The sequence below is a fragment of the Oncorhynchus nerka genome, linkage group LG13 (assembly GCF_034236695.1).
Source record: "Oncorhynchus nerka isolate Pitt River linkage group LG13, Oner_Uvic_2.0, whole genome shotgun sequence".
NCBI lineage: Eukaryota > Metazoa > Chordata > Actinopteri > Salmoniformes > Salmonidae > Oncorhynchus > Oncorhynchus nerka.
In genome coordinates this window covers 56,984,220-57,008,059 of record NC_088408.1, presented here as the reverse complement: position 1 = coordinate 57,008,059, position 23,840 = coordinate 56,984,220, and the positions used below count along the sequence as shown (strand labels likewise).

At 42.0% G+C, this 23,840-nt stretch overlaps 2 protein-coding genes across 9 annotated transcripts in view; one reads left to right on the top strand and one right to left on the bottom strand.

Moving 5' to 3' along the window:
* Positions 1–1,077: 1,077 nt before the first annotated feature.
* On the bottom strand, positions 1,078–19,177 carry fam81b (family with sequence similarity 81 member B). Of its 2 annotated transcripts, none has more exons than XM_029677434.1 (9): positions 19,119–19,177; positions 18,769–18,827; positions 16,293–16,500; positions 14,888–15,006; positions 7,800–7,929; positions 6,668–6,774; positions 4,437–4,575; positions 4,159–4,354; positions 1,078–1,513 (listed from the first exon to the last, which is right to left on the bottom strand). In XM_029677434.1, the coding sequence occupies exons 2-9, from the start codon at positions 18,795–18,797 to the stop codon at positions 1,380–1,382; spliced, it is 1,062 nt and encodes a 353-aa protein (XP_029533294.1). In that variant the 5' UTR covers positions 18,798–18,827; positions 19,119–19,177; the 3' UTR covers positions 1,078–1,379. The 2 variants fall into 2 exon arrangements, with proteins under 2 accessions (XP_029533294.1, XP_029533295.1); XM_029677435.1 differs by having other exon boundaries at positions 4,440–4,575.
* A 3,159-nt stretch (positions 19,178–22,336) lies between these two features.
* The window catches only part of mctp1a (multiple C2 domains, transmembrane 1a), a 261,687-nt gene continuing 260,183 nt past the window's right edge, over positions 22,337–23,840 (top strand). For 3 of the 7 annotated variants that reach the window (XM_065026500.1, XM_065026499.1, XM_065026496.1), the window contains exon 1: positions 22,339–23,163. In XM_065026500.1, coding sequence (XP_064882572.1) covers positions 22,651–23,163 — 513 coding nt within the window. In that variant the 5' untranslated portion in view covers positions 22,339–22,650. Of the gene's footprint in view, positions 23,164–23,840 lie in introns of all 7 variants that reach the window. The other 4 variants (XM_029677422.2, XM_029677421.2, XM_065026498.1 and 1 more) reach the window with 2 other exon arrangements.

Here is a 23,840-nt window from a genome sequence, read left to right as displayed (position 1 = left end):
TCTGGGTCTTCCTTTCCTGTGGTGGTCCTCATGAGAGCCAGTTTCATCATAGCATTTGATGGTTTTTGCAACTGCACTTGAAGAAACATTCAAACTTCTTGAAATGTTCTGTATTGACTGACCTTCATGTCTTAAAGTAATGATGGACTGTTGTTTCTCTTTGCTTGTTTGAACTGTTCTTGCCATAAGATGGACTTGGTATTTTACCAAATAGAGCTTCTGTATACCACCCCTACCTTGTCACAACACAACTGATTGGCTCAATCTCATTAAGAAGGAAAGAAATTCCACAAATTAGCCAGGCACACCTGTTAATTGTAATGCATTCCAGTTGACTACCTCGTGAAGCTGGTTGAGAGAATCAATAGTGTGCAAAGCTGTCCTCAAGGCAAAGGGTGGCTACTTTGAAGAATCTCAAATATACTTTGATGTGTTAAACACGTTTTTGGCTTCTACATGATTCCATATGTGTGTTTTAATAGTTTTGATTTCTTCATTATTTTCAAAGAATTGAAAATAGTAAATCTAAAGAAAACCCCTTATTTGAGTAGGTGTGTCCAAACTTTTGACTGGTACTGTATGTCATTGTTGTGTTATTTCTTTCACTCAGGTTCCCTTTATCTAATTAATATTAGGTTTTGGTTGAAGATCTGAGAATATTCAGTATTAAAAATATGCAAAAGTAGAGAACATTTGAAAAGGGGGCAAATACTTTTGCACAGCACTGCTGTGTATCTTGCATTTCAGGATGTACAGTGGAAACCTGAACAAGTTGCATTTACAACTGGAGCAGGCTAGACATTTGTGCAGGCGATTTCCAGAGACAATTCGTAGACAACAATAGATTATAGCAACTGGGCAACTGTAACAACTAGAAAGATGTGACGTTTGGCTTCATCTCAACAGTCAAATGTTTTTTCCTTGACATAGGAGCTGGAAGTGAGATGCATTTTGCAGAAATATAGTGCTGTAATAATATGAAATACTATACCCTTCAGCTCTTTACACAGTACCTGAACAAGAAATTCTGGCATTTTGAGATGACATGTGCATTTGGAAATAAATTCTCATGCTTGATTGTGTCAATATTATTGAGTTGTACTTTCATGATGAACTTTATTCATTTCAGATCAGATATAATAACATCAAGATTTTCTTCCGATGAACTATTTTTGGTTATTAAATCAGTGATTTGAAAAGGTTTCAAAGTGAAAGCATCCCATAATAATCCCTGATGTGTTGCACACTTTACTATACCATGTGGATCCCAGTAATCATGGACTTCGGTGTCATTCACAATCATTGACAATTTTGAGTATGAAATTTCATTACTGGTCTGTTTCACCATGCAGTACCACACTCCTGTGTGGCCTGTGGCGTCACACATCTCTCAGCTCCACCATCTTCCTGCGGATTTGTTTGATGTCCTTTTGCAGCTTCTCCTTGTCCAGCCGGGCTTTGGTGTCACCGATCTGCCTCAGCGAGCCTATGGCATCATGGATAGACTGGAAACCTGGCCGTCAGAGAGGTGGGGGATAAGGAGAGTCAGTCCCTACAACATGACTTACAGCCTTGCAGACTCTCCTATAGGCTCTACCTTACTGCTGCTGCTGTGTGTTGAACATTAAGAACCTTGTCAATTATGCACTGTCCTCCCCTCTCTTTTCCCTTCCTTTCCTCTGAAGACAGAGTGAACGATTGAGGGGTCTGAAGCGCTAGCCTCGCAGCCTTATTAAAGCTGAAACTGAGGCGTGATTCATCCCTGCGTTTATTGCTAGTTTTATTTACTGAGCTGTCCCTTCGCCTTTTTCACAAGGGTTTCAGAAGCCCTGCAGAGCGAAGGCCTTAGAGCCAACATCAGCTCCTTGGGGAAATTAACTATAAACTGGAATCAGAAAATTGGTATTAGATGTCAACCCAACAACAGGCTGCCGTGCTTACGTCCACCCCATGACTTATTAACGGAGAGATAGGGACATAGATAACATCGCCCCAACTGCATGCTTGAAGGCGTGGTGGAAGGGCCTGTTACAGTTTCTTTTTATGTTCTTTTCATGTCACATCGAGTGGATCGATTTGACTAGACCCTGTTTATGGAAACCCCAATAAATAAATCAATATTTCACGTTTGACTTACCTGATGTCTCATGAAAGACGATGTTTGTCACTGCTGTAACTATGCTTCAGTGGTGTGCTCATTATCTACAGTGCCTTGCGAAAGTATTCGGCCCCCTTGAAGTTTGCGACCTTTTGCCACATTTCAGGCTTCAAACATAAAGATATAAAACTGTATTTTTTTGTGAAGAATCAACAACAAGTGGGACAAAATCATGAAGTGGAACGACATTTATTGGATATTTCAAACTTTTTTAACAAATCAAAAACTGAAAAATTGGGCGTGCAAAATTATTCAGCCCCCTTAAGTTAATACTTTGTAGCGCCACCTTTTGCTGCGATTACAGCTGTAAGTCGCTTGGGGTATGTCTCTATCAGTTTTGCACATCGAGAGACTGAAAATTTTTCCCATTCCTCCTTGCAAAACAGCTCGAGCTCAGTGAGGTTGGATGGAGAGCATTTGTGAACAGCAGTTTTCAGTTCTTTCCACAGATTCTCGATTGGATTCAAGTCTGGACTTTGACTTGGCCAGGTGTTAACCTGGATATGTTTATTTTTGAACCATTCCATTGTAGATTTTGCTTTATGTTTTGGAACATTGTCTTGTTGGAAGACAAATCTCCGTCCCAGTCTCAGGTCTTTTGCAGACTCCATCAGGTTTTCTTCCAGAATGGTCCTGTATTTGGCTCCATCCATCTTCCCATCAATTTTAACCATCTTCCCTGTCCCTGCTGAAGAAAAGCAGGCCCAAACCATGATGCTGCCACCACCATGTTTGACAGTGGGGATGGTGTGTTCAGGGTGATGAGCTGTGTTGCTTTTACGCCAAACATAACGTTTTGCATTGTTGCCAAAAAGTTCAATTTTGGTTTCATCTGACCAGAGCACCTTCTTCCACATGTTTGGTGTGTCTCCCAGGTGGCTTGTGGCAAACTTTAAACAACACTTTTTATGGATATCTTTAAGAAATGGCTTTCTTCTTGCCACTCTTCCATAAAGGCCAGATTTGTGCAATATATACAACTGATTGTTGTCCTATGGACAGAGTCTCCCACCTCAGCTGTAGATCTCTGCAGTTCATCCAGAGTGATCATGGGCCTCTTGGCTGCATCTCTGATCAGTCTTCTCCTTGTATGAGCTGAAAGATTAGAGGGACGGCCAGGTCTTGGTAGATTTGCAGTGGTCTGATACTCCTTCCATTTCAATATTATCGCTTGCACAGTGCTCCTTGGGATGTTTAAAGCTTGGGAAATCTTTTTGTATCCAAATCCGGCTTTAAACTTCTTCACAACAGTATCTCGGACCTGCCTGGTGTGTTCCTTGTTCTTCATGATGCTCTCTGCGCTTTTAACGGACCTCTGAGACTATCACAGTGCAGGTGCATTTATACGGAGACTTGATTACACACAGGTGGATTGTATTTATCATCATTAGTCATTCAGGTCAACATTGGATCATTCAGAGATCCTCACTGAACTTCTGGAGAGAGTTTTGCTGCACTGAAAGTAAAGGGGCTGAATAATTTTGCACGCCCAATTTTTCAGTTTTTGATTTGTTAAAAAAGTTTGAAATATCCAATAAATGTCGTTCCACTTCATGATTGCGTCCCACTTGTTGTTGATTCTTCACAAAAAAATACAGTTTTATATCTTTATGTTTGAAGCCTGAAATGTGGCAAAAGGTTGCAAAGTTCAAGGGGGCCGAATACTTTCGCAAGGCACTGTATCTGCTCCAAAAGGCACCATTCTCAATTAGTTTCTGAGCTCAGGTGGCCTACTTAATCAGAACAGCCCCACACAACTGTGAGGTGTGTAATTTAACTTTGCCAAAGAAATACAAGCTGAGAGCTCATTGCTAATGTAGGCCATTGGATCTAGGTCTTTAATGCACCTGCCCAGTTGTCCTATTTATCGTTCCTTCGCTGACCCCTATTGTGACAGTCATCCACACCATATATAAGTTATACCGAATACCCAGAGTTTTTCCTGGTAAAGGTCTCCTGTCTCTGGTATTGACAGTGTTAGTGAGGGTGTGAGTAGCGACCTGACTGGTAGTCCTGTTTGATCAGCTGCAGCTCTTCCCGGAAGCTGGTCTCCAATGTGCTGATCCTACTGTGGAGTTTCCTCTTCGAGTGCTTCACCCTGTCTGCCTGTTGCTCCTGTTGCAGCTGAATTTCAGCTCTCTCCACACGGACTGACAGCAGCCTGACCTGCTCACTGAGCCTCCCATCCGCCTCCACCTGCACACACCCACACGCCTTACCATAGTCCAGCAGACAAACTGACACACACACTAACACACACACACACATATATACATACTACCATTTTGTCCTGCAGTAGTGACCGTAGCACCTCACTGCCATGTCTGTGTGTCTGTGCTGAACTGCTTAGCTGTTGCTCTGTCCACATCCTGAGTCTGTCTGTGTCCTCCCTCGCCTCCCTTACCACGCCAGAGCTCCTGTAGGTGGAACATATATGTGATTGATGTTATATCCACATGCAACTGGGTACAGATTGTTGAGGATTGTGAACAATCATATACACCTCACAAGAGTCACCTCTGACAGTCTGGTTAAGGATGGTTTACTGAGAAATGGACCTAAACAGTTGCACAACTATCTCAATAGTCTATCTCAGATTTAGGGTGTCACTTCTTATTAACTGAGTATGTTTCTGTAGCAGGCCCTGCAGTTGGATGGGAGGAGGAGGTACCCTAAACTATGTTCTCTTGGGTAGCACACTCTTTGTTTTGTTTGGTCTGCAAGCCAAGCACTTCACTCTGCTGCACTCAAATGCTGCCTCTCCATTAAGAAGTCCACAGCCAGGCTTTCTCCATTTGAGAGGAGAGACTCGAGACAGCCATCTGTCCACACTAATCGTAAATAGCAGAGGGAAGTCCCAAAAACAGTGCGGTGACAGCTGCCACCTTGGATATGCCGAGTTAGCTTCCCACAAAGGCTTTCTGCAAGTTTTAGCACAATATACTCAATCACTCATCAATAATTGCCTCAAGGGTGTGACGTTATGTCTTAGCCCCTTAGCTTCTCAAATACAGCATGCCTCATTCCTCTCATCGAGTGTTTCCTCTTGACAGAGTTTCAGTGAGGCAGCATCTAGGGTGGGTATTGGTGCTCTGTGGGTCGTGTACCTGCGTGTGTACCTGCGTGTGGGTGCCACGTGCATGTAGCAATGCACATGCCACAACCACCTGAGGACATCTCCTTTTAAACCATCTAGTTTCTGTGTTTGAGGAGTGCAAAATCCCCTTGCCACTTATTTTTCCCTGGATTGTTTGCTTTCATTTTAATCTGGCGACTCTTTCCCACTCTTGCTCGTGCCATTTTTTTTGTCCATTAACGTAATGACCAAAGGAAACGTTTGTGATGACCTGTCAAACGCACTTAGGTAATGGCTGAAATGAGCTCAATGAAATACATTGGCTTTACCGTTGCATCTATAGGAGCACTGACGCTTGTCAGCGATTTAACACATCGTCTAGAGACATTTTCTATGCAATTGAAAAAAGTTATGATTTCATACAGTTGTAACGTTTACAAATTAGATGCGCTCGAATATTTATTTATTTATTCATGTATGTAACTACACCTAGTGTCTATATGTGCAATTCCACGGGCCAGCATCCTTGCGGAACGCTTTTGACACCTTGCAGAGTCCATACCCTGATGAATTGAGGCTGTCCTTACCAAAAGGGGGTACAACTCAATATTAGGAATGTGTTACATTACAATAAAAATAGTTACATTATACAATAAATGTAATACCTGGAAAAAAATATATTTAAAAAACCTGAATTCCCACCAAAATGCCTGAACTTCATTCATTATTTGTCCTTGCCAGTAAAATGTTTTGTGCTATACTGTAATTCAGCCATCTGATGGATTATAGTTTGGATTATCTTTATCCATTTTACAACTTGCATTCATTATAATAGTTATTTTTTTTACCTTTTACAACGTCAATGACTGTTGCTAGTGTGTGTGTGTGTGTGTGTGTGTGTGTGTGTGTGTGTGTGTCTGTATTTTTGTTTGTGTCTGGTTTGAAGGGGCAGGGCTGTGCAACATGATGTGCTTAAGCTATTCATTACCTGTTCCTGGGGCCAGGCCATGATGGATTAGATACAGATGGATTACCTGCTTGGGTCAGATCTTAGTGTCTCCATTGTAAAAAATAAAATAATAAAAATGTAAAACTGGTGGATTCAACATTGAATAATGATTTTGCCTCACCACTTATAATGGCAAAGGTAGTGCATTTCACAAGGAAAGGAGAGAGCTATCTCTTATATTGCCCATGAAAAATAAGCATGTCAGACCAAGCTTCCTTGATGTAGGGGCTTTGACCTGGTTCCTTCGTGGTGCTACTACATGATGTGCTGTTATATTCAATGGCATAGAATACAGCGTAGGTACTAGTATTCGTACCCCGTTCCCCCCATAAATAGTATGATTAAGTTGTCTCTCAACAGGCTTTTAAAGGTCAGTGTCTAGGTTGTGTGTTAAATGGGGTTACTGTAAGAGCACAAGACACACTTGGCCTCCAGGAGCTTGATTTGGCTGTGCAGGTCAGTCCAGCTGTTTCTCTGGCCGTGGGTCTGGTCCACCAGCAACACCTCCAGTCTGCTAACTGCCTGAGACAGCTGCACACACACACACACACACACACACACACATTTTAAATACTTGATTTGAATCCACCAATCAAATTTACATTAAAAAAGGATCCAAACATTTAAAGGTCCTTGTATGCATGGACACTCCAGACAGACAGGAAGGCAGACAGACAGATGGACAGATAGACAGGCAAACAGACAGGCAGTGTAAACAGTCAACTCAGCCTCAAACCTGGCCCCTGTGTGACATACACATGAAGAGTTTATTTCCAAAACGCTATATTCCATATTCGCTATATTCTGTGTTGATGTGTGTGAAAAATATTACTGTTCTCAGATTTGTTGTTTAATAGATTTTAGATGTGTACAAAAAAAACATTTTTTTTTTTTTTTTAATAAACGCTATACATCCATTGTTTAGCTGGACGTCTGCTAAGTGACAAACATTTCAAATGTAAATGTTTTACATACAGATCTCATATGACTGTATTGAATAATTATTATAATCGTTTTTTTTATATATATATTGATGTCACAAATGTATCATTTGTAGAAAAAAAAAATGTTATGTAGAAATGTGTTACCTTTGACTGTGTAAAACCTAGCAGTACTACTTATTTATCTCTGAGTGAGGCGGATATACTGTATAGCAACAACAAAAAAACGTTTTTTTAAATGAACACAACTTGATCAACATGTGCAATTCACTGGCTAGATGCAATCATAACTGAGGCTGTTTTGGGGCTCTAAAACCTTCATGTGTTTGTCAACCCCAGGCCACAATTCTCTAATACTCTTATTTTATGAGAATTAGATCATTGTGGCCTGGAGTAATATCCTCTTTCACTCTTCGTCCAACACAAAAGTCCAGCCAGTTTTTGCTACAGTCGTCATCCCTACTATGTACTGTATGTATTCAGCGAGAGGCCATGTTGGTTCCTTCAGGAAAGGAAGCTAAAATGAAAGGGAGATTCCTTTATGCATCTTGTTGTGAAGTGCTTGGTCAAGTTGAGTCTGACCTAAAAGCAGTCCAGTTGTTCAGAACCCCTAACCTTGATGTCTATCTCTCTCAGTCGCTCTCCCAGACCTGACTTGACCTCTGACACCCCCTGTTGGAGCCTGGCGATCTCCTGTGCCCTGTCGCTCACATCACCTGACAGCTTGGCAATGTTGGCATCACACCTGAGAGTGAGACAGGGAAAGAGAGATGTCTTTACCATTACAGTACAACACACTCCCACCTGGCTTGACCATCTCTGGGAAGTTTGGGTGTCAAATGAAAGCTAAGAGTCTATATTTTTGAGAAATTAAGTTATTTATACAGTACAAGTCAAAAGTTTGGACACGCCTACTCATTCAAGGGTTTTCTTTATTTGTACTATTTTCTACATTGTAGAATAATAGTGAAGACCTCAAAACTATGAAATAACACGCATGGAGTCATGTAGAAACAAAAAAGCGTTAAACAAATCAAAATGTATTTGAGATTCTTAAAAGTAGCCACCCTTTGCCTTGATGGAAGCTTTTCACACTCTTGGCATTCTCTCAACCAGCTTCATGAGGTAGTCTCCTAGAATGCATTTCAATTGCTAAAAGTTAATTTGTGGGATTTCTTTCCTTCTTAATACATTTGAGCCAATCAGTTGGTTGTGACAAGGTACTGTAGGTTTGGTTTACAGAAGATAGCCCTATTTGATAAAAGACCAAGTCCATATTATGGCAAGAACAGCTCAAACAAGCAAAAAGAAACAACACTCCATCATTACTTGAAGACATGAAGGTCAGTTAATATGGAATATTTCAAGAACTTTGACGGTTTCTTCAAGTGCAGTCGCAAAAACCATCAAGCGCTATGATGAAACAGGCTCTCATGAGGACCGCCACCGGAAAGGAAGACCCAGAGTTACCTCTGCTGCAGAGGATAAGTTCATTAGAATGAACTGCACCTCAGATTGCAGCCCAAATAAATGCTTCACAGAGTTCAAGTAACAGACACATCTGAACATCAACTGTTCAGAGGAGACTGCATGAATCAGGCCTTCATGGTTTTCTTCTGCAAAGAAACCACTATTTAAGGACACCAATACGAAGAAGAGACTTTCTTGAGCCAAGAAACACAAGCAATGTACATTAGACCGGTGGAAATATGTCCTTTGGTCTGATGAGTCATGATTGGAGATTTTTGGTTCCAACCTCCGTGTCTTTGTGAGATGCAGAGTAAGTGAACGGATGTTCTCCGCATGTGTAGTTCCACCGTGAAGCATGGAGGAGGAGGTGTGATGTGTGGGGGTGCTTAGCTGGTGACACTGTCTGTGATTTATTTAGAATTCAAGACACACTTAACCAGCAAGTTAATAACCTGTTAATTAATATGCCTTGCGACAGTGATATATAGGCCTAAAGGCCGAGACAATAAGACAGTGGCAGAATAACTTCAACCACACCTTTGATTTATCACAAAACCAGATAGCAACCTCTGTCAAGTGAAGTCCACAAAGTATATTGCATGTATAGTAACAGACAGTTAGTTACCTGACCTACAGTATGGTCAGGCAAATGAATGTTTCTGCCATTTTTAGACCACTGAACAACTATTGATTTAGAACAACAAAGAGGTACCGCAAGTCACAAAATAAATATGAACTGCCTCCACTATTCCAGCAACATTTCAACATCAAATCACCTCTGCTTAGTTTAATAGAGTGACAACTAAAAGATACCAAACACAATTTAGTCCAATCAACGTAAGCTAAATATGATGTGGCTGTTTATGGTTCTGATTTCTGCATGTGTGTGTGTGCATGCACGTTCCTGCAAATTTACCTGTTGACTCACCCTACGTGTAGAGAAACACCAATGTCATCCTCCTCTCTTTCATGTTGACGAAACGGTCTATCACTGTGATTCAGTACTCTCTTTTATTTTTTTATTTTTTTTATTTTTTTTGTTGTTCTAGGCTACCTGGCTAAAAAAATCTTGCTCGCTAGCCTAACTTCCAACACCCTCTAATTTTGTGTCTCCTTGACTTGCCTCCACTCCCGCAGTACTCTCTACCTCTCTCTCTATCTCTGTGTGTGTGTGTGTGTGTGTGTGTGTGTGTGTATCTGTGTGTGTGTGTGTGTGTGTGTGTGTGTGTGCGTGTGCGTGTGCGTGTGTGTGTAGACCGGTGTGCTGGAGTCAGAGCAAATCCCCACCAGCTGCAACATGTTCCATAATCAGGACCTCTACAAATACTCAGCCCTGCCACTTCCACGCTGCCAGATCGTAACCTCTGCTCAGTCAGTCTACGTTTCGAGCCAGTTGTTACTATTCAGATCCTGTTGTGCCTGTTTCCCTGCCTGACACTGTTTTCCTCTCCGCTACAGTTCTGCCCTCTCTGACTCTGGTCCCTGTCTCCTGTCCCACGTCTCGTCATCCTGCTACTCTGTCCTGGATTCCCCACTCTACTACTCCCTTGGATCCCCCCCCACGGACCTGCTTACCCTGTCTCAACCCCTCTAGCTCCAGCCTAATCCTCAGCACCTGGTTTCCAGCAACCCGCCCGAGCTTCCCCTGACCTGCACTCAATCTTCCCCCTGTGTTCCAATAAATACCTTGGTTACTTCATCCCCGTCTCCTCATCTGAGTCTGCTCTTGGGTTCCCTTGTTCCACTCCGCATGACGGTTAGCCGTCTAGCTACATATTGAACTTCCATCCTCTCAGGCCAGGGGCACAACAATGTATGAATCAATGGTTGGATCAGAATCGCAGTTATAATAATTGGCCAGTTCGGAGAATTAAGTAAAACCACAAGTCCAAATCCCTATTTCCATCCATGGCTAATTTAGGAAAGGGCCAATTTTAGATAGCTGGCTAGCCACCAGAGGACAACAACAAAACAAGATGCAACAATTCAAGTTTCTCTGTCAATGACGTATGCTCTCAATGGGATTTGATAGTAGTGACACCAAATCCAAGCAGGCTTCCCTTGACACTTTTTTTTTGGTGTGCCAGGACCATTCACAGTTGAGCTCGCTCAGCTTAGCTCAACACTGATTGGGCAATTTTGTATTATTTTTGTCAAGGAAGGTCAGATGCTTGCTGGCTTCCCTTGTTTTAAATGCTACAGGCGGCAACAATGTCAGAGAAAGCAGACAAGGCGGACTGATCCAAGATGGCGGATTGAACACAGCAGTGTAGATCACCTCAAGATAAAAATGTAAAATTCAATATCATTAAGTTAGACAAAATTTTAGCACTTCACAAACTGGTGGGTAATAACCTTCAATCTGGATAACAACACAAAACGAATCATAAGACTAGAGAAATGTATCAACAATATTACAAAAACAAGTAACACCCAAACATGGAGAGTAAAACAGGGGAACCAATCTCAAAACAAAAATGTGAATCTTCTACAGACACAGACAAATTCATCTTTTCACCACCGGGAATGGTAAAGGTCGAAACCAATCTGTTAAAATCACCAAATGACAAACTGGGCATACTTGAATTAGTCAGTAAGGATATAACAGAGTTGAAGTCAAACTTCGAGATGAGAGACAAAAAAGCTTCGACATTGGAGAAAGATACAAACAAGCTAAAAGGGACAGTCAATAAGATTGAAACTGAAGTTAATGAAATTAGAAAGGAGAACATAGATTCTGAGAGAAGCCTTACTTGACATACAGACTAGATCCATGAGAGAGAATCTGTTATTTACAGCTATCCAAGAGAAAGAAGGAGAAGTTCCTGAATCTGTAGTTAGACATTTCCTCCTTACAGAGCTTCAGATCCCAACCAAAGATATCGACAAAAACCGTCTTGAACGTGTACACCGTTTCGTACAGAGAGGGCAAGGTTATGAACGCCCAATCGTTGCCAAATTTGCTTTCATTAAAGATAAAATAATGGTTAAAAGCCAGAGTAAAAGACTTGCTGGCACGAAAATAGGAATGCTCAGTTCCCGAAAGAAATTGCAGAACGTTGCAAAGTTCTGTATGCAATCTTCAATGAAAATACATTGCTCTCGTAGTCGATGAACTGTATATTGATAACCAAATGTTCAGAGACACAAAGACTACTCCATGGCTATTCTAAAAACGACAATGTTCGCATAGAGGAGGCGAATAATGGAACACACAATACTATCCATGTTAGGGATTGTAATAGTGCAAAAAAAAATAGATAGAAAAGCAATCTTCAAATATAACTAATTGGAACACAAAAGTACTAATTGAACATGGTGTAGATAAACACAGCAGGCAGAAGGCTCAGTATGTGGGTATGTGAGGATGTATTGTGATGGAAGGTGTTGTGTGTTTTTTGGTGCTTGGGAAAGTGTGGCGTTAAGTGAGTGAGAAAGAAAATGGTTTGTACATACACTATGTATGTCTGCGAGCAGGGGTTGTGAGAGAGCTTTCAATTTTGTGCAGATGAGGGATATACATTTTATAATGAATTATACATCTCATTTACTTATTTATTGTCCAATCATGGTGGAACTGCATTTTAAAATAAATTATACATCTAATGTATTTATTTATGGTCCTATCTTGATGGGACGGTCAACAACCCTATACGCTAGACACCAACCTGAATGACTCAGACACTAAAGAGAAGTCCTTATCTGTTTTATGGGCCTGCTGTAAGCTGCCTGTATGCAGCCAAAATGCAATCAGAGACCTTCTAGAGCAGCACCGCCCCCTCAAGATTCTGAGCCTGCCTGGCAGGGTTGGTCCTGCAAAGGCAGAGCCCCCTGATGGGAGACCATAATATACAAGGAAATTCTCAAAGCTGCTAATGAGAACCTTGACGACCTTGTACGTAGCCGGTGGGGATTCCGGTGGGGTTCCCCCAACCAGGCAGTGACAGTGCTGGCAACACTAGCTGTAGTAACCCCCATGGGGAGGGGGTCACACTGACATTCAGAGAGGGGGCATATTATTGTGGCCCTGGTGGCACAAAATCATCAAAGGTCTGACTGCATGGAGATGCTTGGGATAATGGTCACAACGGGGGACCATGTGTGGGTGTTTCAGTAAAATAATAGCCAGTGTGTAGAATAATACTCAAATATGCGAATGCATATTTCATAATATGTATAATATGCATATTTCATGTTTTGAATACACATTTCAGAATGGATAACACAAGGTGTTTCACCATGCGACAGATAATAATCAACAACGCGGGGGACAACATTGAATTGTTCACATAAATCTTTATGTTCACAAGGCACCTTTTGAACACTAATGTAAAGCCAACTCAAACGGACTCACAGCAGCTCCTTTACAGTAGTGTCTGACTCAGTGGAGGCTCCTCAGAGGAGGAAGGGAGGGACCATCCTTCCACCTCAGTGAATTTAATAAAAATAACAATTGTGAAACATAAAAAAGTTCTCTTTTTTAGATAAAACTATACTAAATATATTCACGTCACCAAATAATTGATTTAATCACACTGTTTTGTAATGAAGGTCTACAGTAGCCTCAACAGCACTTTGTAGGGTAGCACCATGGTGTAGCCAAAGGACGGCTAGGACAGCTAGTTTCCGTTGTCCTCTGGGTACATTGACTACAATACAAAAGGAGCCTTGTGGTTACTTCCACAGTAAATATGACAATTTCCAGAGTTTGTCCTCCAACCTATTAGACCTTTCAGCATGAACTGACATACTGTCCACCCAATCAAAGGATCAGAGAATGAATCTAGTAAAAACGGGGATAAACATATCTGAATTTCTCCAATAGAAACTCTAGTTTGCAACTGTTAGACTAATGACTACAGATCCCGAGATCAGCTAGATACAGAACCCTAGATCAGCTAGATGCAGGCAAGAGTGTGCAGGGCGGTTTTGAATATGTCAATGTCTGTCACCTTGATTTCTCAAATTTCTCTTGACCTGTACACCTACGTTGTAAATGTTCATTCATAGGCTAGGTTATAGCAACCTCATGATGGGTACAGGAAGAATTTGAGTATCACGTAGTAGCCTAAACCTACATTGACTGGGGTGAATGTATTATGACTGACAGTCATCCAATATGCCGTAATAGAAATAGAAGGCTATGCTCATTTAAAAAATTATCGTTCTCTTCATGTTAAACGGCACCGAGCACCACTGGTCTGACTGCACTGTAAAGCTCAATGGTTCTTTAATTGATCTGGTCCAGTGGTTCCCAACCTTTTTTTTTACAGTTACTGTACTACCAACTGAATTTTGCTCTGTCTGGAGTACATCTGAAGTACCCCCTCGTGTACATTTTACCAGTAGGCCTATAGTTGCAAGGTCGAATCCCCGAGCTGACAAGGTACAAATCGTTCTGTTCTGTCATTGAAAACAAGGATTTGTTCTTAACTGACCTGCCTAGTTAAATAAACGTACCACTGGTCAATGCCTTTTATCAACACAAACAGAGCTTCAGCTAAATGTGTCATCACCTACTGTAGCTTCCCCTTTGCTTTGTTACAAAGCACAATGTGGAGAGCAACAATGTCTCATGATACCTTTTACTGGTACTCTACACTTAGTTTTACTTGTTTACAAGAACAGAAGACAACCTGATTATTAATGAGTTGCCCAAAAGCGGTAAATCGTTCAAGTTGGAGAGCTTTAGACAACCTTGGTAGACACTAAATCAACACAGCACTGAGCAGCCACTTCTCTCCCTCCCTTGACTGTCCTCCCCAACCTCCATGCATGACGCCATCTATATTCTAGACTGGGCTAACCTGCTGTGACCCACACACGGATCCTCATTTCCTATCAGAGAGATTCATCTGACCAGCCTGGAACTCATATATTCCTCCTGATTACAAATCTATATTCACACCTCTCTGTTTGGTTTGCCAGATTTTGATAGCAGATATGGAATTCCAGATGATCAATCAAATATGATGAAGGGAGATGCTTCATAGCATTTTTTCTACTTGGACGAGTATCAAATACGCAAACACACTCAACACACGCACGCACGGACACACACACACACTTCTAAGGATGGGAGCAATATAATTTCCATAATGCAAATTGTAAAGTTCTGCTTTGCCAGGTATGGAAATTAAACAGACTTTCATGCAACCCATCTTAACACTAATGAGTGTTATTGTTTGTGTGAGTGTGTGAGAGACAGTGACTCAGTTATAGTAAATGCATACCTGGCCACCCTGCCCCTGAGGTCACCAAAACCAGCCAGGTTTTTGTGATCCAGACTCTGCATAGCAAAAGAGGTCCCAGAGGTGACACTGTCCCGCTGGGCTATCTGACTCTTCAGAACCTGCGGGGAGAACAGATCGAGGCACTGTCAGGTGGTATCGGCCTGTTGCTAGAGATCATCATCGCTCACGCACTACTCTCCTCTTGCATGGACAATCACTCGCAGAACCATTCAAATGAGTTGAGCTCCACTCACCCTGTATCACACGACTGTGCCCTGGCAGATAAACCAAAAGAATATTGAGCTCCTGTGCGACAGGTGTATTAACGTTATCACACCTCGTTTTCCATGTAGAGGAGTAAAATCCTGGCTCTGCCTATTGCTTCTCTCGCTCTCTCACACACACTAATTACCTCATAATTTATCGTTTTCATTTCAGATGCAGTAACTGTGAATGGCGAACATTTTGTCAAAATAAATACCCACATTTTGCCATGTCCCCTTATGTTTGTGAGGTCATTATTGCTGTGGAGGAAAATATGACTCCAGATACGGATCTATTTGATCTATCTATTTCATGCGCCACTGTTATTACGCAATCCCTCTTAAGTGGCCCTGTTGGCCACCGTTCCAGAACTCGTTGAGGTTTATTGGATGTCGTTAAAATTTCTGCTTACTTATGAGGAATACGCCATGAGCCTGAATGAGATTCAGTGAGGCTTTGCTCAGTGCAGCATAATCAAATCAGCCTGATCTGGCAGAGAGAGAAAGAGAGAGACTCACACAGAGACACTCACAGATGTAGGATCTTAATTTGAGCCAGTTTTCTACAGCAGTAAAACAATCCTGCAGCAACAGGACATTTGAATTATTATGAATATTATAATTAATGGACATTTTTGTAGGGTTGATACATTTTACCTCAGGGCAAATCAAGTGTGTGGAAAGTGGAAATGACAAACTTTAGAAGCCTTTTTTAAAACACAAATACACCTATACGTTTGCATTCCCAGCAACAAAGGGTGATCAAATGAAGATCCTACGTCTGTAACACTCTCTCGTCACTCTGACCTCGCGCTCCTATACTCACCGCTCTCAGGTTTTCTACACTACCATATGTATTAAATGTACTCCTTCCATTGTTTATTTATTTTCTGTTATGCTCTTGTGTCTTGTGCATTTAGATTTTCATTGAACTTGTCGACACAGTACAGCAATACCACACATACAAGTTATGGTCATGATTATGATGAACATGATTACATGAACCAGTTTTGTAGTTCTCTATGTGCTGTATACTGGCTGTTACCATGTCAACTGAAAACAGAACACATGTATATATGTCCTGTATGTGTGCTACATGATGACAACAATGGAGAGAGACACGTGATGCTACAGGCCACCACCTGTATGTCAGTGCTGAGCTGTTTGACGATGTGCGTGATGGTGTGGATGTGGCTCTCCAGCAGCCTGCGAGAGGAGGTCTCTGACTGGACAGAGCCCTGGGTGAAGTGCAGACTGGCCACCACCTCCTCCTTGATCCTGAACGCCTGCTCAAGCAGCACGCTCATCGTACGCTCCTGATTGGTCAGACGGCCTTCTATGACATCAGACCTTGGGGAAAAGGAGGAAGATTTAGATTCCTCTGGTAGCACTTGATGTGCATGCTGCCGTTTTGGTTTGGGTTTGACATAGTATTGTGCTACGACCAGTTATGTGTCTTACTAATGTGATTCATCTGTGTCCGATGAAGCTACAGATGTAAGATCTTCATTTTGTCACTGTTTTGTTGCTGAGAATTTTCCTGCACAGCAGTAAATGCAAACGTGTAGTGTATTGGAGGTTAAAAAGGCTTCTGAAGTTTATAATTTCCAATTCAACATTTCAGACATGATTTTCCTTAACAAAACACGTATCAACCCCTTCCCGAAGATATCCACTAATCCACATAATAATTCACATTTCCTGTTATTGCAGGATTAGTTTCCTGCTGTAGCAACCTGGCTCAAATTAAGATCCTACATCTGTAAACTGTAAGGCTGCTTGCTTTCTTCAAACAATGAGATTACCCTGTAGCATTGCATGGAGATATGTATGTCAACAGATCTGACTTGGTTGACATTGCACCTAGGCAGAGAAAATCAATGCAAATTCAGTCTACCCGCCAAGAGGATTAGAAACACCTCTGTCAAATCTGAAACATTGTCAATCTCTGTGTATCCATGGGAAAGCTGCATGGCACTGGGTTTGTTACCGTATCCTCGGGCCTTTCACAAATCATATTTCCCATTGACTAGGTCTCTGTGGGTTTTCTGACGCACTATGGTGGAAACCCAATGTCTCCACTGCACTGATTGAATGAGGGTTGCTAATGAAAGGAAATGTGAGAGACTTTTTGAATGTCAGTTTTGAAACACTTTCGGGAAAAGTATTCAGACCCCATCCTGTTTTCCACATTTTGTTACGTTACAGCCTTATTAAAAAATGTATTAGATCGTCCCCCCCACCCATCAATACACACAATACCCCATAATGACAAAGCAAAATCAGGTTTAGGCATTTTTTCGCATTTATTAAAAATGAAAAAACATTTTTTTTTACACATTTACATAAGTATTCAAAACTTTGTTGAAGCACCTTTGTTCGATCGGTTTCAAGTCCGGGCCCTGGCTGGGCCACTCAAGGACATTCAGAGACTTGTCCAGAAGCTACTCCTGTGTTGTCTTGGCTGTGTGCTTAGGGTCGTTGTCCTGTTGGAAGGTGAACCTTCGGCTCAGTCTGAGGTCCTGAGCCCTCTGGATCCGGATTTCATCAAGGATCTCTCTATACTTTGCTCCGTTCATCTTTCCCTCAATCCTGACTAGTCTCCCAGTCCCTGCCACTGAAAACATCCCCACACATGATTCTGCCACCACCATGCTTCACCGTAGGGGTGGTGCCAGGTTTCCTCCAGATGTGACGCTTGGCATCATCTTGTTTTTCATGGTCTGAGAGTCCTTTAGGTGCCTTTTGGCAAACTCCAAGCGGGATGTCATGTGCCTTTTACAGAGGAGTGGCTTCCGTCTGGCCACTCTACAATAAAGGCCTGATTGGGGTGAGTGCTGCAGAGATGGTTGTACTTCTGGAAAGTTCTCCCATCTCTACAGAGGAACTAGAGAGCTCTGTCAGAGTGACCATCGGGTTCTTAGTCACCTCCCTGACCAAAGCCCTTCTCCCCCGATTGCTCAGTTTGGCCGGGTTGCCGGCTCTAAGAAGAGTCTTGGTGGTTCCAAACTTCTTCCATTTAAGAATGATGGAGACCACTGTGCTCTTGGGAACGTTCAATGCTGCAGAAATGTTTTGGTACCCTTCCCCAGATCTGTGCCTACAACACAATCCTGTCCCTGAGCTCTTCGGCCAATTCCTTCCACCTCATGGCTCGGTTTTTGCTCTGACATACACTGTCAGCTGTGGGACCTTATATAGACAGGTGTGTGCCTTTCCAAATCATGCCTAATCAATTGAATTTACCACAGGTGGACTCCAATCAAGTTGTAGAACCATTACATTACATTACATTTAAGTCATTTAGCAGACGCTCTTATCCAGAGCGACTTAGGATGATCAATGGAAACACAATGCACATGGAAACACAATGCTCAATTTTGAGTCTCATAGCAAAGGGTCTGAATACAGATGTAAATGTGTTATTTCTGTTTTTACATTTGCAAACATTTCTAAAACCCTGTTTTCGGTTTGTCATTATGGGGTATTGTGCGTAGATTGATGAGGATTTTTGTTGCATTAATCATTTAAAAAAAACAAGGCTGTAATGTCATAACAAAATGTGGAGAAAGGGAAGGGGTCTGAATACTTCACGAATGCGCTGTAGGTATAACTCACTTGTCATAAGGCTGGTATGGCTGTGACATGATTCCTCTTCATAACAGTTTTCTGTTTCCCTGAAAAGAAGATAGAACATTTTGTTAAGCATGCAAAACAGCTTTCACCTTGACAGATAACACAAATTCCCATTCGCTGTTACAGTAAATGGAAATTGGGTCACGGGAGGTTGCTCTTCAATTCAAACACAAAGATACAAGTCATGTTATTTCCATTAGCCTGATCTCAACTCCCTTACGTAACATCGTACTTATTAGCCAGTCTGAGAGGTCCATTGTCCTCTGTAGTATATAATTTTATTATGTTTTGTTCATCAAGTAAACTAACAAAAGAAAACGCAGGATACTTACAAACCAATGTCTGGTCTACAGTGTGTTGTGCATAATGTGTTTGTGTTGTTCACTTGGTTACTGCAGTAAAGCTGAATGGGGTGTGCCAGTGTGGACTTGGCAACGTGATAATGAGGGATTGATGTTGTGTTTGTGCTGAGCTCAGCAAGCAAAGCATCTTTACTTCCTCTATTACTTTAGTGGCTAAAGTATAGTCATTTTGGCTAAAGAGTGTGATAATCGCCAGTGTTTGTGTCGTGGTAGACCAACAATACTTTTTCAACGTGGATTTTTATTGAGGCTGGATTGTTCCGGAGTGTTTATTTCACAGCAATTCAATTTGGATATGTATTCCGTCTGTTTGATTCGTTTCCATGTCTGTTGGCGCTCAACTATGGCATCTCCTTCACTGAAAACTGCTGCTCTAGCAGAGCCTCATTAACATCTGTAAAAAGCCAATTACACAATTTACAAACCTGTGCTTAAAATGTCCCTTTCCCAGACCAAATGTTAATATCTACTCAGAGGAAATACTTGTAATTGCCCCAGCTGAAATGCTAGTGATTACATTAAGTGATTCAATTGGAACATTCTTATTTGAAGATAACTTTCTTCTGCCCATATAATTATCTAATGGAGAAAGGGATTAGATTAGCATACGAACCCGTCCCTAAACCCAGTCAAACACCTCTGGGCCATGGCAGAAAGGTCTAGTGGGAGATGGTTTCAACACCAGTACATGCAACACTCCGCAGTGCAGATTTAAAAGCTGACCTCGTGTCTCTTTCTCTTGCCCTCCAATCGATCCCATGCTGATTAAAGTAAGACGACTAGCGCTGTGATTGATTTAGCCTATCCTCCAAATGAATCCGTCTAAGAGCTTCTCTTAATCCAAGAGATTTTTTTTATTGGGCTGTACTTTTTTTTTCTCAACATTCTCTTGAATTTATTTACCCCTTTCCAAGTCTAAATTACTGTGTTGAAAAAATATCTACCTTCCTGAGTGATTTTTTCCCCCCTTCTCATTTACCCTATACATATGTATGTTACCAGGGTGGAGGTACTGTACATCTATTCAGTGAATTACAGTAGCCATGTACTATGGAACTGAGCTTATTTGTCTGTTTGAATGAATTACTTGTGAGCTCTGATTGGTTGCAGTTGTGACCATGAAGAATGCACCTCCACCTGTTTCCTTAAAGATGGTGGATCATTTTCCAGAGGGACAGAGGGAAACACAGGGACTGAGCTGCTATCGTCTCCAAGTCCCTGCACCGTCCATAGTCTGAGAAACAACATTTACATGTGACTTGTAGTTGTTCATTTAGACGTGGAGTTTGGATTAAGTACTTGGGGTGTGTTTGACTTTCAGGTGTCATGAGTTGTTTCATGAATGGATTGTGAGAGGGGTGGATAGGTGCTTTAGCAGTTTATCAGATCATCTTATAGGGATCATGACCTACAGAAATGTACATCCTGGTCCTTGGCCTGTCAGACTGCACCATATACAATATTCATGCTCACAATCCCCATTTTAATGCCATCATCTAGGTGTAATGGCAATGGTTGTGTGTGTGTTTGTGTGTGCCTCAGCTAGGCCTAAGCTTGTCTCCTTTAATATTACTTTTTTGAATATGAATATCATACAGTGGACGCCTATGCATTTATCGCTCAAATCTCCGACAGCTGAACCATGAGATGGACAACTATTGTTTTAGGAAAGTAAAAACCAATAAAACAATAAACTATAACGTTTTTAATAGGCTACACATCGAAACACATTTGTGGTAATTTGTTATACCCAGTTTTTAATGACACGTAATTATGGATCATGGATCAATATGGCTTGTTTGTTGATGGCGCTGGCAGCGCCCAGTAGGTTTCTTTCTCTCTCTCTTGGATCTGAACAGGTCTCTCTGATCCAAACCAGCATGGGTCTGTTTTCCACTGTCCTTTGGGTCTGACTGTCCTCGGGTCCATTCTGAACGGGTCTCTGCTTAAAGAAAATGTATTTATGCATATCGGGTCAAGTGGAAAAGCCGCAGATCCAACTTTTTGGACCCGTGAAGATCTCTAGTCCTGAGACCTGCTTCCTCTCCTTACATCAGACAATCCCACAGGATTACACTGTCAGTGTCTCTTTTTACCTTAGTTCGGTGCGTGTGAACGCTGCATGCCATGGTGTGTGTGTGTGAGCGAGAGCGAGAGAGAGAGAGAGAGAGAGAGAGAGAGAGAGAGAGAGGTCACACAACTGCTAAAACAAGGCTAGGGTGGAAGTGGAATTATACGTACATGGGATTTCAAAAGACTAAATGCAGATGCACTTGTTAAACATCTGCTTGTTCCAGCTGATATTTATGATAAACTTGACCTTAAACATGCTTAAAGGCCCAATGCAGCCATTTTTCTATCAATAACAAATCCTTTCCGGGTAACAATAAATTACCTCCCTGTAATAGATTTCCATTAGATTGCCATCAATGGAGAAAAATAGCTTTTTAGCAAAAAGCTTTCTCAAGCAATATTGTAGGACTGTCTGGGAGTGGTCTGAACCACTTGCGTACAACACTCCCCTGCAGCTCCCGCAAGATGAGGGGGGGGGTTGAGCTCTTGGGGCACCTTGGAGTTTGCCCTCATATAATTAGGAATTGTTTTATTTTCTTGCATGAGTAAAAATCTGGATTATGCCTCTATTGCCATTCATTCCGAATGAGACTGGTTTGGATTTCTTCCTGACTAATATGTCTGCCATTTTCAGCCCACTTTGCAACTTCAAGGGTTTCGACATAGCCCCTCTAGAAATGTAATAGGATATCTAGAGGCGCCCAAAATGGTCATCCTCTGAGTGAGCTCCCTTCTCTCAGAGAGAAAGTGCATTCATTCACAACAGAGGGGAAGGCATCAAAAGGACTAATTTATTCGGCTAATATTCATGAAACGCACGCATGCACACGCACACCTCTCTTGCAAAATGAAAACAAAATCTACTGGCCTTTGTCAATGGCATAAAATGCATTATGAAACGCAATCAGAACATGTGATAACTTCAACCCACTGGCATGTGTTGACCAGGGGGAGGCGCATTGAATATTTTAATGTGTCCAGTCAGTCTCATGTTCAGTTCTCTACTCTATCTCTATTGGAAATGTATATTGCAACTACTAACTACCAACGCATAAGTTATTAAGCGCTGTCTGTTAAAGTGTGTGTTGCCATCTGTTCAACTATGTGTTTCCATCTGATTCTGACTCCAAGAGGGGTGATGATTTTTCTGCCCATGCAGCCTGTGTGAACTTCACATGTATATGGCAAGCGCAACGCTTCCGCTCCATCATTTACCGTTTGACCGCAACACAACACGTTTGACATGAAATTCACACTTCAGGCGCACACATTCGCGGATGACGAAGATCCAGAAGATCTACACGAGCCCATGCGTCTTGTGCGGCTCATTGGCGCTGGAAACTGATCATAGTGGAAGTGCAGTATCTTCAGCCAACGGTGACATTCACGACGCCGTGCGCGCAGACTGGCAGGCTGTTGTACCGGCACTATGGAGGAGAAAAACAAGGACGATAACGCCACGAAGGGACAGGAATCGATGTCCTATCAACGGAGGATGTGGAAGAATTTTCAAGAAAAAACCAAACCGTTTTTGAGTCCCAAATTGGTCTCTGAACGTCGCAATCCCGACAGTAAAAAGGAGACGGGGTTATGGATGTTTAAAAGGAAAAAGAAACAGTTGGACCGTGTCTTTTCGTCCTCACAGCCCAATCTCTGCTCCTCTACCCCGTCGACTTTCCCGGGCGACCTGTCACTCGGCGGTACAGCGGTCCCTGGGAACAGCGACAACGGGCAACCTATGCAACAGCTGCTGGGTGCGGTTGGAGTGTCGGCAAGCAAGCCAGAGCTAACGGGACACGAGTGCCCGAAGCTCATCGTCTCCCATTTAATCATGTCCCACCAGAAGAGCTCCTCTCTCGGCTCTGCATGCTTCGAGAAGCTGGTAGTAAAATCTGCGGACGTTGGAGAGGAGGAACAGCTCCGCAAAAACGCCAGTGATTCTGTGAGTAACCTGGAAGTAAATAAACGTGCCACAACGTCTCCAAAAGCACACCTTAATGATATGTGTGAATACATATTAGCAGGTTGTTTATGTATTTTAAGAAAATTGATGAGGCTGTAGAAGTGTCAGTTTACGGACAATGACATCACGGTATGATGGACTTTTTGTGTGACCGTAAAAGTTACTAGATTTCCATAAATTGCCTTCAAATCCCATCTCATTACTACACTTACACAAAATCTCAATTACAGTATACCTACAAATTCACTGTCTGTAGCTATGGGGGAGCAGGGTTTGAACCAGAAACCCTGAAAAACAAGACAAGTGTGCACTACCCCCTGTGCCATAAAGGTCCTGACCTCTGGGTAGAGCCTGTAGTAGTAAACATCCTCATTTGTAACACCAAGTTTATTACATTTATTTTTTTAAATGTTCTACATGGGATGCAATTGATTAACATTCAAATGTACAAGTGGAGTCAGCTATGAATGCTACAGCAGTCAAATGTAATTCTAATTCTAATTCCAAATATACATAGACAAGTTCAACAATATAGGCTGCCTACTGCGGTGCAAGGTAACGTTAGTGGCGTTATCCGCTTGATCTCTTGCAGTGCCAAAACTTGCCTGGAAAAGTCGACCCTCAGCCACCATAGGGTTGAATTGTAAAATACATAT

Coding starts and splice junctions, on each gene's coding strand:
- fam81b (XM_029677434.1), bottom strand. CDS start 18,797: ATGTCACAGCCATACCAGCCTTATGACAA. Junction 16,501..18,768: donor CCATACCAGCCTTATGACAA/GTGAGTTATACC, acceptor CTTTTCCCCAAG/GTCTGATGTCATAGAAGGCC. Junction 6,775..7,799: donor TGAGAGAGATAGACATCAAG/GTTAGGGGTTCT, acceptor GTGTGTGTGCAG/CTGTCTCAGGCAGTTAGCAG.